At 48.5% G+C, this 13,460-nt stretch overlaps 5 protein-coding genes across 5 annotated transcripts; 2 read left to right on the top strand and 3 right to left on the bottom strand.

Annotated features, from left to right (window-relative positions):
• Positions 1-211: 211 nt before the first annotated feature.
• On the top strand, positions 212-4,821 carry ubl3a (ubiquitin-like 3a). Its single transcript, XM_088398437.1, has 5 exons — positions 212-864; positions 2,941-3,049; positions 3,185-3,271; positions 3,959-4,036; positions 4,100-4,821. Exons 1-5 carry the CDS (start codon positions 838-840, stop codon positions 4,150-4,152), a joined length of 354 nt encoding a protein of 117 aa, XP_088254563.1. The 5' UTR covers positions 212-837; the 3' UTR covers positions 4,153-4,821.
• A 1,463-nt stretch (positions 4,822-6,284) lies between these two features.
• On the top strand, positions 6,285-8,461 carry LOC148386562 (olfactory receptor 8G17-like). The gene is made up of 2 exons (XM_088398416.1): positions 6,285-6,807; positions 6,882-8,461. Exons 1-2 carry the CDS (start codon positions 6,388-6,390, stop codon positions 7,458-7,460), a joined length of 999 nt encoding a protein of 332 aa, XP_088254542.1. The 5' UTR covers positions 6,285-6,387; the 3' UTR covers positions 7,461-8,461.
• LOC148386563 (uncharacterized) lies at positions 7,500-8,405 on the bottom strand. Its single transcript, XM_088398438.1, has 2 exons — positions 8,224-8,405; positions 7,500-7,912 (listed from the first exon to the last, which is right to left on the bottom strand). The coding sequence occupies exon 2, from the start codon at positions 7,909-7,911 to the stop codon at positions 7,645-7,647; it is 267 nt and encodes an 88-aa protein (XP_088254564.1). The 5' UTR covers position 7,912; positions 8,224-8,405; the 3' UTR covers positions 7,500-7,644.
• Positions 8,462-8,765: 304 nt separating the features above from the next.
• Positions 8,766-9,924, bottom strand: LOC148386561 (uncharacterized). The gene is made up of 2 exons (XM_088398426.1): positions 9,766-9,924; positions 8,766-9,615 (listed from the first exon to the last, which is right to left on the bottom strand). Exons 1-2 carry the CDS (start codon positions 9,818-9,820, stop codon positions 9,182-9,184), a joined length of 489 nt encoding a protein of 162 aa, XP_088254552.1. The 5' UTR covers positions 9,821-9,924; the 3' UTR covers positions 8,766-9,181.
• An 872-nt stretch (positions 9,925-10,796) lies between these two features.
• tpbgl (trophoblast glycoprotein like) lies at positions 10,797-12,435 on the bottom strand. Its single transcript, XM_088398414.1, has one exon. It carries the CDS (start codon positions 12,281-12,283, stop codon positions 11,168-11,170), a length of 1,116 nt encoding a protein of 371 aa, XP_088254540.1. The 5' UTR covers positions 12,284-12,435; the 3' UTR covers positions 10,797-11,167.
• Positions 12,436-13,460: the final 1,025 nt, after the last annotated feature.

Raw genomic sequence — 13,460 nt, 5'->3', positions numbered from 1 at the left:
TATTACTTTGTTATCCGGCAGAAGACCCGAATCGTCATAATTATTCATGCACATGTCAGTACACTATTTGTATTTGTGTCGATCCCTCAACCGACCACTAGATGCTGCAATTGTCAAGCAAGAACGGCTGGCAGGTTTTACGTGCAAATCCGACGAGAACTTTATTTTGAAAAACCAAAGCGGATATGAAGCGGGTTTTAGCGTCTGACAGCTAGCAAGCTAACTCGTCAATCAAGTATTGCCGTGGGTCAGTCCGGGCAGGCGGTGACGTCGTCGCTCAGTCCGTGACGACGCCGACGAGCGAGCCCGTCAAACGCCGAACACCTTATTTGTTTGCTTTTCACGTTCTTTTTGTCATCTTTTTCTCCAATCCTCACACGTCGTTCGACTTTTTCATCGGCGAGCGAGCGATTGAAAGAATGCGCGTATGCTGGTTCCTCTTCCGCATGGCGTAGCGATCTCCTTTTTCTCTTTTCTCCCTCCGTCGTTTTCTTGCTTCTTGCGGCGGAACCGTGTTTGAGTTTCGGGGTTCCACCACCAGGACGACGGCGGCGGAATCCGAAAGGTTGCTTCCAGAGCGGACCCGGTGGTTAGACATCGACATGTCGAGGCTTGTCTTTCGAGCTAGTTAGCAGACATGTCGGCGCAGTAGAAGACGGATCCGGACGGACCGAGTGTGGCTCGGGTGCTGGTCCTGCCTGAGAGTCGGACAACCGAAGATTTGCAGCCTCCCCCCTTCCGACCGTCATAACTGAAAACAAAAACATTCACTGGCGGACATTATCTGACAGTGGCAGCTACCTGAAGTTGGATCACTGGGTTTGAACGAACCGCAAGATGACATCCAGCACGCCAGAAGATATGGTGAGCTTTAACCCTCCCCAGTTAAAAAAATAATTCCAATATCGAAATCAGTAATTCTCAAAGTGTTGTGAAAGTACAACTCCAATTGATTTCCCCCTAATAGCTAGAGAACAGTTTGTTCTGGAAAAAAAGATGATTTAAACTTGTCATCCATTGCTTTGTCATAAAGAAGATGTCTTGAAATGTTTTCCCTCCCTTCTCTGAAGATTCTTATGATCTCCTAAAACCAGTCGGTAGGTAAACTTGACACGGGTGGGTTAATCATAGATCCATTCATACCTATAATTTGCCATTGTTGGAAGTATTTTCCACTGTGTTATTGAAACGTGACAGCAGCAAAAGTAATTTGAATTTCGAGAGAAAGCGTGAGGTGGCAAAGGAATGAGGGCTGTTGAAGCAGACCCCCATATTGTCCTCCATCAAAGGCTCTTCGTTTAGTTGATACGCATCTTCTGTGGGAATTTGCGTGTCTTTGACGTTTGAGCTCAAGTTAGAAGGGAATTCTGTTTTTTTGGTCTTACGAAGGACAACCCACCTTGTCACACGGGTTAAGTCAATTCCCTTTCCATTGAGTCCAACCATGCAAGCTCCGCGGCGCCAACCTTCTATGAACGCCTTTGAGGATTCATCTTGTACTGAAGAGGTCAGAAATAAGACTCGTGATTATCGCCATAATCCATGCCGGCGAGCTATTTTTAGACACTTGAGCCGTGAGTGGACACGCTGTGTGTGAGCGCGACGGCCGCCCGGCCACTTAGCTTCCCCCGCACGTCATCCCGGGGACATAATGGACTCGCTGTGTTTCCCGAGGACCGGCTTCACCCTTCACGAGGGTGAGAGTCGACGCTCTCGAGAAGGCGCCGCTCAACGAGGGCAGAACCTGGCCGTTCGATCGTCAAAGACACAGCTCCCTCGTGACATGATTTTGTTGTAACTCTCGAGTTGCGTGTCTTTGACTCAACGCTTGTTGGGAAAGTGCAAAGAAGTGTGACATCATTCAGCAGCCGGGTGGAGCGGCTCGACGACTCCCTGTCTCGACGGCCTGGCTTGACATGTGCATGACATCACGTTGACCCCGCCCCAAGGGATGGTGCGCTGTCACGTGTGCGACTGCACGTTGTCGGACACGATTGATTGATCGTCATGTGATGGCGATTGCGTGAGTTGAATAACAACTCGGTGTTGACTTCCTCCTGGCGCTCCCTCTGTGCTTTTGAGCAACACAACTTTGTCTTTAAGTGGAAAATCCGCGAGTGAGCGTTGGCAGGTGTGACCTCACTCGTGTGTGTGTGTTTTGTGCCCTTTAGTTTGTCTTGCTGTGTAAACATGGAGCTCTAGGGGCAGGTGAGGCTATTTGCATCAAGGTTTCCGCAACTAGGAGTGATTATTGCTTCACGCTTCCGTTCATATTTCACAACAAAATTTGGCTTTCGCACGTAGTTTGGTGTTTTCAGAGTGCAGTCAAACGTGCCTGGACGTCTCGGCCCCCCCAAGAACAGGAAGTCATTAGCGTCTCGCTTCTCAGGAAGCGGTCACGGACGATCCCGCCAGCCCACCCATCTCACTGTTAATGGTTGTCAAGGTCCGGCCGAGTACAGGAAGTGCGCTGGAAATTGATCCGGGGGGGGGGCTGGCGTCCGGATTTTCCAGAAGCAAATATCGATATTAGCCTTACCTCACTGAGCACCGGTCACATTGTTAAAGGACACAGTAAAGCAGCAACGAGGGTCAAAGTTCTGTGTTTTATATTTGTGTTGGATCAGCTGCCTGATGATGTCACCATCGGCCCCCCAGGGTGCGCAGGCGGGCTTGCGTGCACATTTGCCTTCACGCGTGAATGCGTGACACCCGCCGGTAGTTACCCATTGACTGCATTGCGTGTGGAACATGATGATTAACTAGCTAACAGGCTAACAACTCGCTCATAGAAGCAAAGACAACCGAAAATATCCCACGGTTAGCACAGGTGTGCCCCAGGGCTCAATCCCATGGCCCTTCCGATTCTTCATCACACATTATTCCCAATGACGTCTTATACAACATTAGAAATGATTGTTTGCGGTTGTGTCGTTTTAGATTAACCTGCGACTGATCCTGGTCAGCGGCAAGACCAAAGAATTCCTCTTCTCTCCTGACGACTCCGCCGCCGACATCGCCAAACATGTTTATGACAACTGGCCAATGGGTGAGCCGCCTTCCTTACAGGTGTTGTCCTTCGGCTGTCCTCACCGCAAACGACCGCATCGGTTGAGCAGCCCCGTGTGCAAATGTGTCCGCACGGCATTGTTAAGAAGAATCAAATGAAGCTTGATCTTTGCAGACTGGGAGCAAGAGCAAGTCAGCAGTCCCAACATCCTCAGGCTCATCTACCAGGGACGCTTCCTGCACGGCAACGTCACGCTAGGAGGTACGCGGCATGCGTGCACCTTCAAACTCATGAATCACACGCACACTGTGTTTCTGGAAAGCTCTTGGCTGTGTGGTGTGTGTGTGGGGGGGGTATGCCCCCCCACCCCCCATGCAGCAGAACAGAGGAAGCTCAGTGCTCATAACAAGCGTCCTTTGAGCCAGACCGGAAGTCGAGAGGGAAAAGCAAGCGAGAGAACTCAGCCGGCTTGACTTTGAGTTTTGGGGCAGACGCTTCCTTTCTCACGTTTGACCGGATCTGCACTGAAAAGTTGTTTTTGTGCAATGGCCTACAAAGAGCTTCTGGAACCTTCTTCATTCACATTTTGGCCAACAAAAATATACATCAAATTGCGTTTCAACGTGTGTTTTTTTTTCCATGGAATTTGCATCAAACTGATAGATTTGTTTATAAGATCAAGGTTGCCTAATTGGGCAGAACAGAGCCACAAACTGTTCTATTTTGTCGATCAATGGAATATGTTGACACTAAAACACAATCATTTTTCATTTTTGATCACAGATTCCATAATTCATTCACAATTGCGACCCCAAGTGGACAAAAATAGTCCTGCATCTCACATGTGGCGTTCAATCAATTGCACAATTGCAGAGCGACAGATTATAAAACGGACCTGATGGCCGGGCTTGTTTTCTCCACCAAAGCGTTTGCCTTTTTGCCCGGCAGGACTGAAGCTTCCCGTGGGCAGGACCACCGTCATGCACTTGGTGGCCCGAGAGACGCTGCCCGAGCCCAACTCGCAAGGTGAGCCACTTTACAAGATGAGATCTTTGCGCCTATGCTGACCAATGTTTTTTCTGTCTTCAGGTCAGAGGAACCGTGAGAAGAGCGGGGAGCGCAACTGCTGTGTCATCCTGTGAACGCGTCCCTCAAACATCTCCATGACAACAATCGATCCACATTGGACCACTCGGCCGGATTGACATCTTGACTTTAATTTGTTCCCTCCTTTTTCTCAACACTGTAAGCCTCCACACACACATGCAAACACAGTTTATAACTGGCTTGTGAGCTGGTTGCCATGGTAACCCTGCCTTGTTTTTCCTCTTGGCATTCAAACAAGTGCGCTAATACCACAACACACACACACGCTTGCCGGTAGCCATCATGTTGCCAAAAGAAAAAGCGGACGAGCCGCTCCGCAGCAGTGTTGCCCGCACAGAAACAGTTTGTTGTTCTTTTCTCGCCGTGTTCAAGTGATCAGCAATTATCGACGACGTCCATTTTGCACAACAGGAGCATGTGCTACTCGTACGAGTCTATGATTCTAAGTGTATGTATGCTATTTGTATGGAAGACTCGCTACGTCACTACGTGTACAGTGTGTACGAATTTGCTTCTGGCCTCAGCATGATTAACAGATTAGTTTTGATATGCGCTAATCGTTTCGTTTGGTTGTCGGGTTTTTTTTTGTCGCCGTTAATCGACGTTTATTGCAATCAAACGTGTACAGGAAATCAATATTTTCAGTTGTAAATAGCTACGCACACATCTGTAAACTCAATAAAGCTTATTGAAGTGTCAAGTGACTAATGTTGATGAATTGCTGATGTTGGGTCGAAATCTTGATTTTGCTGCCACCTTGTGGGCAAAACACGTAACTGCAATTATCAGCGTTTTTCTTTTTGTCCGTCAATTAAATTATTTCAGTATCCTGAGCGCCGTGCAGCTAATGTTAGCATTTTTATAAGCCACAGCAGTAAAATTACTCATGCTAGTTATACTAACGTATTTATTCAGATCAATCAGTCGTTTTCATTTATTTTGATGTATAACGTAAAAGACGTACGGATCTTTAAAGAAACTTTCATCCAAGTTGAAAGTTTGCCACTCAAGTATGACGAGCAAATGTTTCAAAACAAACAAACTGTGACGACTCGGGCGCCACCAGAGGATCAATTACCGAGTTGGCAAAAGCCGGAGGGAGCACAGGTGGAAAAACAGCTCCGTCCCACAAGGATGGGCTTGACATCTTTGTTTTTTATTTGTCTTTAATGAATCACTTCATCTTTATTACTGTCATCAAGTGGAAAAAAATATAGTGAATTTATTTGAAATAATTCCCCGAAGTTCAAAACCCTTGGAGTTACATTTAGACTTTATTTAACTGTACGATAAATGTATTTTTTTTTACCTCGGTCTTAATGTACAAATATATTATTGATTTGCCAATTTTGGGGGTAGTGTGAGTGCTAAGTAAAAGTAACAAATATGACTATATAAGGCTCTTAATAAAGTAATAAAGTCAAATGACATTCAGATTTCAAAGGAAATAACATCAGACCATACAATAATAAAAACAAAATTTCAAAAGCATTTGATGGCCACTTTATTAAATACACCATGTGATGCCTTAGACTTTTTTTTGCGGATGTCACAATTTTACAAAGAGCTTTTGGTACATTCTAAATCTCTGCGGGAATGCTAATTATTCGCATTAGCTGCTAATAATAAATCCCATGGCGGCTCAGACCGAGTGCTGTCTCGGGTGACTCTTCAGTAAATTGAATTACAAGAAACATTCCTTTGTGAGATATCACAATATTATGAATATTAATTGGATTTGATTGCTGCTTAAATTTGAACAATTACAAGAATTTGTTTAAGCTAAGGTAAAAATTAAGCTTTCAAAAATACTGCTTCAAAAACGACATCCGCGTTGACATCAGTTACGGTGTACCACAAGGATCAATTCTTGGCCCTCAAACTATTTTGATTGCACATTAATCATCATTAAAACTACTCTGTCCACCTATCTAATCTATCCATCCAACTAGTTCTACCATTTTCTGTCCATCTATCTCACCTATCCATCCATCCATCTATCTGCTGGTTGAAATTTGGTGGATCAGTTTAGAGTTGGTGCTTGAGTAAACTTTTGGAATATGCTTTGTCTTTCTTAGTCAACAACTGAACAGATTTGTTGTCAAATGTTTGCCAAGGTTACGGCAAACCAGCTTCCTTGTGGGATTAAGAACTTGTTGTTCTAAAGTTGCTTTTGTGCCAAGTGGGAGTGTCTGTAGGGGGGGGGGGGCGCATCTTCTTATTGGCCACACTCCAGAGTCAAGAACCAGCGGGTCTCGGCGTTCCAGACCATGAACCTGTTCAATCCGGCCGAGGATGAGAACGTGTCCATGGTGCACCCTGAGTACTTCATCATTAGCGGTTTGTCGGGGGTTCCTCACATCAAGCTGTACTACGTCTTCTTGTTTGTGGTCTACGTGCTGTCTGTGCTAGCCAACAGCGCCGTGATGGCCGTCATCTGTCTGGACCGCCGGCTGCAGACCCCTAAGTATGTGGCGGTCTTCAACCTGGCCTTCGTGGACCTTTTCGGGAGCTCCGCCCTGGTCCCCAAACTCCTCGATGTGTTCCTGTTGGGCAATCGGCGCATTCCTTTCCGCAACTGCCTGGCTTATATGTTCTTCTGCTACACCTGCTTGTCCATGCAGTCCTTCAACTTGGTGGCTCTGGCCTATGACCGGCTCCTGGCTATCATTTTCCCGCTGCACTACCAGGTGAGGACCAGATTGCTTCATCTTCTCCTATTTCTATTTCCATGCAGCTGAGTTCAAATGAAATGTGCCCACAGGTGAAGATGACGCACCGGTTCATGTTGAGGCTGATCTGCGGCTTTTGGGTACTGGTGGTGGTTCTGGTGGCGGTGGCGGCGGGCCTGCTGAGCCGCCTGTCCTTCTGCCGCTCGGTGGTGATCAACAGCTACTTCTGCGACCACGGCCAGATCTACCGGCTCTCCTGCAACAGCCACTATCCCAACTATATGGTGAGCTGCATCTACCCGGTGGTGATCTTCTGGCTGCCGCTGGCTTTCATCCTGCTCAGCTACGCCGCCATCGGCTGCACCTTGACCAAGGTGGCCGCCGTCCAGGAGCGCCTCAAGGCCCTGCGCACCTGCGCCGCCCACCTCTCACTGGTGGCCATCTACTTCATCCCGCTGCTCATCACCTTCACACTGATGGAGAACATTCACCCCAACGGTCGTATCATTAACCTGTCGCTCACCTCCGTCTTCCCGCCGTTGCTCAACCCCGTTATCTACACGCTGCAGACGCAGGAGATCAAAGAGTCGTTCGGCAGGCTCATCAGAAGTGCACGCCGCCGCCACGGCAAACACGGCGCCCGTGCTAAAGTATGGACGGCGCTCCACTAGGAGCACAACGCAAGCCCGAGAAGATGCCGCCGACACTCATTCAGTCTTTTGTAAATAATTATTTATTCACAGTTTCAACATTAATATCAAATAATTTTTGGGGGGAGTCAGAAGGTACAGAGAGGTGAATCCAACGTGAGGTCCAGGCTCTGCTTTAGCAAATTAAGACACCTTGAGCGTCATCTCAGATGGACGTAGTGTTGGCCATCCGCTGGCTCAAGTGTTCCTGCCGTGCCTTGTGGTGGTCGCTCATGCATTTTTTAAAGGCGCCCACGTAGCTCTGGCACACTCGCCAGTCCCGATGCTCGGCCATGCAGTCCTGCAGCGCCTCGTGCTGCTCGGTGCAGCCCGTGCGAGAGATCATTTGCTCCACGGGGTCTTCTTCTTCGGCGTCACCGCTGGTTTTCGATGTCGTCTTTGCGCTTCGGTCGTGAGGAGAAGGGGATGTCATTCTGTGCATCAATGTTATTACAATTTGATTAAATGATGCAATTCATCTCAACTGGGTTATCAATTCAATTATGGACAAATGCTATTAACAATTTACCCTCATTGCAGTATAGTAAAGCAGTCAAATTCTTATCCACAATTCCAGAGTTATGATAAATAGGTGATGAATAATATAATTGCACATGTTGGTGATATTTATCACAAAATTTTTATGGCCCAAATGTGTTGAACTGTAATGGTAAGGTCAACAACACTTGAGGTACTTGACATTACTTGGCCAAGTAAGTCATCTTTAAAAGCATATTTTCCATACCTGTTATCTTTTCCCCGATTGGCTGCGTGTATCTAGTAGTTAATGTCCTAAAGGCACAATAGCAGAATTTTAAACAATATATATTTTTAAAGTAACAACATTGGAGTCAAATGGGTTGTTGGTTTACTGATCGAGGAGGAAACATTTCAATGTAGGACCGAGTGCAATAGTCAATAAGTTCCCCTTTTTTATATGACGTCAATAAAATGCTGTTAATAATGCCAGTGCTGTCTTTTATCTGCACATAATAATTAAAAATGTATTTTGCATGATAGAGGAGTAGGTACTTGTTATTTTTGCTGTATTTTTTAAGCAATGAGATGAAGACCTGGAGTAGCAGTCAAATAGGTCCCCTCCAAACACAATCATTGGTTCCATTCGCAATTAAACATTTTACACGTGCTATCAAAAGACAATATGACGGTTTAAATCTTTTTTTTCATCCAAACTTATGTTCAAAATATTATAATTATTCGTACACGTTTGTAAGGAATTAACCGGCGAGATGACGTGTTATTGAAGTAAAGAAAAAAGATCAAAACTAGACTTGCAGCAAGTTTTATTTGGGGAAAAAAAAGAGCAAAAAGGAACGAGATTTTCACCAACAAAATATTCATGACGTTAATCAAAAAAATGCTCATTAAAATAAAGATGGTGTGCCTAATGCAATATCTCGTGTTGTATTGTACCCAAGTGTCCACCTGGGGGCAGCACGCAGTTATGGGAGAGAGTGAAAAGAATGACAGTAAGCATGCATGCAAAACTTTGTCTCCAAAAACAATCTTACCCGATTGTATCTGATTTAAATTTACTATTATCGTTTCTGAGTGTTCGGACCAGCACATGTGTGGCTTTGATTGTAACAGATGCGCTTAAAAGGTCAGGACAGGAAACGTTCCGTCTGTTTCGAGTCGTATTTTGGAGATTCACTGCGGCTACTTTCTTCTCGCCATGTTCTTTAGCGAGCGGACGCGTGCGTCTCGTGTCTCATAGGCGAGCACATAAGGAAAATGACGCTAAACACGAGACACGCAACCGTGGCGCACTTGACCACTTTGACGGCAAAGACATTTTCTTCCGGCTCCGATTTGATTTGTCTTTCGCTCTTCTGCTTCAGCACCTTCTTGGACATTTCGAACTGGAAGTTGTAATTGCCGCTGTCGGTGGAGCGCACGTCCTTCAACTTCAGGTTGCCGGTGTAGTAGTCCAATTCGATGCGGTCAATGTAGGCATCTTCCCGGTATTCGGTGCCGCCGTTGTAGGTGACGATATGTTTGCCATTGAAGGTCCACTCGATGTAGGGCAGCTTTGTGGGACTGGGGGGGCGCTGGGTGCTGAAGATGATGTTGTCACCCGGGTTGACCTCTGTCTTCTGTTCCCTCGGATAAGCACCTGCCAAAAAAGCACAAACCCAAATCCACATATTTGGAGATTTTCTATGACATTTCAAGTTTCTGTCCTCAAAGCAGGTTTTGATATTTCATTTTAAATCCTTATTCAGGCCTAAAATACTTTACAGGAGAAGCAGCCGACGACGTTTACCGGGTACGAGGAACGCGAGAGCCGTCCACAGCAGAGGGTTCATGAGCTTCATCATCTTCGTCGTCTTCTGGAACCAAGTGTCAGCTGCTCAACCAAAGGTACCAGTCGGAGCCGACGGCGGTTCTTAACTTGAGCCGGACGTGATGTCACAAACGGCGTGCCTTCAAAGCTTTACACCGATGTCACAAACACACTCTAAAGATATCTTTGACATTCTCAGTTGCTTTATTGAAATGTTTTTTTTCAATGTGGCCCATGTGCCGCTTTGAGCTTGCTAGAACATGACGCAAGTTTCACACCGACTTTGCAATCTTTCTTGGCGCGTGCGTATCTTTATCTGAATTTTGAATTTATGAACCCCAAAGTACAAGTCACAATAGTCGCTCATATCGAAAGCCAATTTCGATCAGTTCTCATTGTCATCTTTTGTCAAATAGACAAAATGTTCGTTTGGGCCCAACGAGCATGCCGGCGTCTGACCTTGCGTCTAAGACAAATTAAAGCTACTTCTTGCCTAATCTCCTAATCTCCCCTTTTGTTTTGTAATTAGCAGCAGAAGTGATGATGAAAACATCATCGCTGTCAAGAACAGCAATGGAGGTGACCCAACCGATTATTTTTTTGGTCATACGAGCCTCTCGGGAACTTCTTTTGTCTCTAATCCTTCCCGCGTTTTCCCCCGTCGGACATAATTAAGTCTTCAAAATCGGGAGTACCTAATGAAGCGTCCGTTGGCGCTCGTTCGCCGGCTGATTAGCTTCACGTCGGCGTCCATTGATTTTGCGAGCCTTTCCTTGTTAATTACGTTCTGTAAATCTCGGGATCGATCGGCAACGAGCGGTGGGAACGGACGGCCGACCGAGTCTTTCACGTGGATTTGGTTTTGTCTGTGCGCCGACGTCAATGTCACCTTGGCCGACCCGCCACGCCGCCACCTTGTGAGCAGCAGCTGCGCTCCGGTTCAACCGGAAAATGACTTTTGCGTGTGTGTATGTGTGTGTTTGCCCTGAGAGAGAAAGGTCACGCCGGCATCATGAGAGTCGAGTCAGCTTTAATGAGGACAGATTGCATACAAACGCTACAAACATCTCAGGCCTTTCTGAGTCTGACCGTTGAGGAACCTGTGAGAGCAATTTGGCGGTGGCTCTTGTTTCTCTGGAGAGAATATAAGTTGATGATAGTCACAATGTTCAGACTCGGATCAAATGTAGTAATCATTCCTTCTTTCGAGTGAAGGTGCGCTCAAGCCACACGGCTTCTAAGAACTATTTTGTGGTCACAAACGAGTATTTGGTAGTCGCAAGCATTTCATGTGCACCCATTTGATGATGACAAGAGTTGTGAGGAGTAGATACTTTGTCACTCTTTGGCGCCCCCCCCTCAACCCCCCTTTTGTTGGCGCTCAGACGGCCACGTTGGCGAGCCGTGGGTCCGAGTCCTGCTCGTAGCGGTAGTGGTAGACCTCCATCTGATCCCGGCAGGCCTCGCGGATGTTGTTAAGCCAACGCTTGATCCCGCCACGGTTCAAGTAGAGCACCATGAGGAACACCAGTCCGATCAGGGCCAGCACGATGCCCAGGAACACGTAGGAGACGGCCTCCAGGTTCTCGTTCAGGCAGTCTACGTCCTCGGGGCGCAGCTGCTCCACCTGCAGCCCACGCCGGGCCTCAGGTTCGGCGCAGCGCAGCAGAGCGGCGTCGGGGCACTGTGAGGCGTTCTTCAGCCACCAGTATAGGGCCTCCAGTTCGCATGCGCAGCGGAAGGGGTTGCGTGCCAGGTAGACGCGGGTGCGCCTCTGCCGCTCCAAGCCGCCCACGTCCTCCCGGCCCAGACTCCGGATGGAGTTGTTGACCAGAACCAGCTGGTGCAGCAGTCGGAAGGCGTCCAGGCCGGCGGGGGTCAAGGGCGGGCTCCGGAGCCGGTTGCCAGCCAGCTCCAGCCGGTGGAGGTCACGCAGGTCGCCGGCACCCAGCGCGGCCGCCAGCTGCGCGGCCGCCTCGGGGACGATGGACTCGTTGAGGCACAGCGTGCGCAGTTCCCGCAGGCCCTTGAAGGCGCCGTCGGACACACGCTCCAGCTGGTTGTGGCTCAGGTCGAGCAGGTGTAGGTGCGGGAGCCCCGCAAAGGCGTCCGACTCCACCGCTCGGATCAGATTGCCGGACAGCGACAGCGTGGCCGCCTCTTCCAAGGCGCTGCCGTTGGGCGCTGCGAACGCCCCCCGCTGCAGCGTCGTCACGTTCCTCCCGCGTAGGATCAGCGTGGAGGTCCACGCTGGGACGCGAGTCGGCACCCCCGACGCGCCACCTGCGTGGCAGCTCACCGTGCCGGAGTCCTGGGAGCACGCGCACGCCGGCGGGCACGCGTTGTCCGCGCGAGCGCACGCCAGCAGCGCTGCCCAGCTCGCGAGCACGCACAGCCGCCGCGAGCAGGCGCGTGTCCGCATCTCGGCTCTCGTGTGAGCGTTCGCGCGCCGAGCGCAGACACTTATCTTCTCACTCCCTCCCTCGTGCATGCGCATCCCGCCGCCGCATCTGCGCGTGCTTGCCTGGTGTTCGCGGCGCCTGCCAGGAGGAGAGAACTCATTTGCCGGTTCGGTTGGCAGCCTGTTTTTGCTTAGAAGGCGGGACTCAAATTGGCCGTTACGCACACGTCGGTAATTACGTGCTGCAATTGCTCTGCACGCCTTTGGCAAATACTTGGATTAATTGTACGTACATGGCACAGCTACAATATTTTTCACAAAACTTTTCAGTGAATGAGCTCTTCACGGCTTTTTCATGCATTTCAATCATGCAGGTCTTTTTTTGTGTGCATTGTTCCTCCGATATTTGTGACGAGGCGCTTCTGGGTGCTTGCGATAAGCGTCCTTAAACACCATAAAGCTCCGCCAAGATCGTGGCGTGACAGCGGCCCGTTGTGCCGTGTCCAAACATGCCAGGCGCCTTTCGGGACCGCGCGTGATTTACTAGACCCCCCCATCCCTTACCCCCAGCCACCGCCGTCACGGTGGCCTGCAACTTGACTCTCAGCCGCTGAATTGATTTCCACGGCAAAAGGCTGCATCGCGGCTAACAGCCATGACCTTGGCGTCTGGAAGCTTTGCGCCAGATTCTCCCTGGTGTTTTTTTTTTACCCCCAATACCCTACCTGGATTTAGGATTTCTTGAGCCTGCCTTAGCCTCAAATCATTATCATGTGATAATTTTGCCTCCCATCATTATCCTTAATAGCTTCAGTCACTTGTCCTTCAATCTCCAGTCTTCTATTTTACATCATTTGAAATAGTCTATCTGTTATTTTATTTATTGGGGAGCACTGATGATCATGATGAAGTTAATTTTAGCTCCACATTAAAAAAAAAGAAAGTGTCAAGCTAATAAATTGCAGATCATCTGCGCGTCCTCCGACTCGTCCATCTCCGCAAACGTTTCCCCGCTAATGGCGGAGTATTTTCAGCAACGTGAACGATGCGCCGCAGTCGTACTTTATCACACTTTAGCGACATTGCCGGAGGCGGCGCGGGGCGTTCAAGGACGCCCTCCGCGCGGCCGATGGCGCTAAATTTGACCGTCGCTGGCATCGTAACGTTTTGTCCGGCCGAGTTCATTTTTGCAGGTTTCCACTTTTTGTGGTTGGGTGCGCAATGGGGCGTTGGTGGGAAATCCGTCAACGCGTGTAAATAAAACAAAGCGTTT

This window comes from Syngnathus floridae, chromosome 15, assembly GCF_059516105.1.
Source record: "Syngnathus floridae isolate MCC-2025c chromosome 15, RoL_Sflo_1.0, whole genome shotgun sequence".
NCBI lineage: Eukaryota > Metazoa > Chordata > Actinopteri > Syngnathiformes > Syngnathidae > Syngnathus > Syngnathus floridae.
The sequence above is the reverse complement of the archived record's forward strand: the minus strand, read 5'-3'. Positions and strand labels throughout refer to the sequence as shown.

Excerpts from the sequence above, each read along its gene's own strand:
- tpbgl (XM_088398414.1), bottom strand. The coding sequence starts at position 12,283 with ATGCGCATGCACGAGGGAGGGAGTGAGAAGATAAGTGTCTGCGCTCGG.
- LOC148386563 (XM_088398438.1), bottom strand. The coding sequence starts at position 7,911 with ATGACATCCCCTTCTCCTCACGACCGAAGCGCAAAGACGACATCGAAA.
- ubl3a (XM_088398437.1), top strand. The coding sequence starts at position 838 with ATGACATCCAGCACGCCAGAAGATATG. Across the intron at positions 3,272-3,958 it reads CGGCAACGTCACGCTAGGAG|GACTGAAGCTTCCCGTGGGC; the intron begins GTACGCGGCATG and ends TTTGCCCGGCAG. Across the intron at positions 4,037-4,099 it reads GCCCGAGCCCAACTCGCAAG|GTCAGAGGAACCGTGAGAAG; the intron begins GTGAGCCACTTT and ends TTCTGTCTTCAG.
- LOC148386561 (XM_088398426.1), bottom strand. The coding sequence starts at position 9,820 with ATGATGAAGCTCATGAACCCTCTGCTGTGGACGGCTCTCGCGTTCCTC. Across the intron at positions 9,616-9,765 it reads TCTCGCGTTCCTCGTACCCG|GTGCTTATCCGAGGGAACAG; the intron begins GTAAACGTCGTC and ends CTTTTTTGGCAG.
- LOC148386562 (XM_088398416.1), top strand. The coding sequence starts at position 6,388 with ATGAACCTGTTCAATCCGGCCGAGGATGAGAACGTGTCCATGGTGCAC. Across the intron at positions 6,808-6,881 it reads TTTTCCCGCTGCACTACCAG|GTGAAGATGACGCACCGGTT; the intron begins GTGAGGACCAGA and ends ATGTGCCCACAG.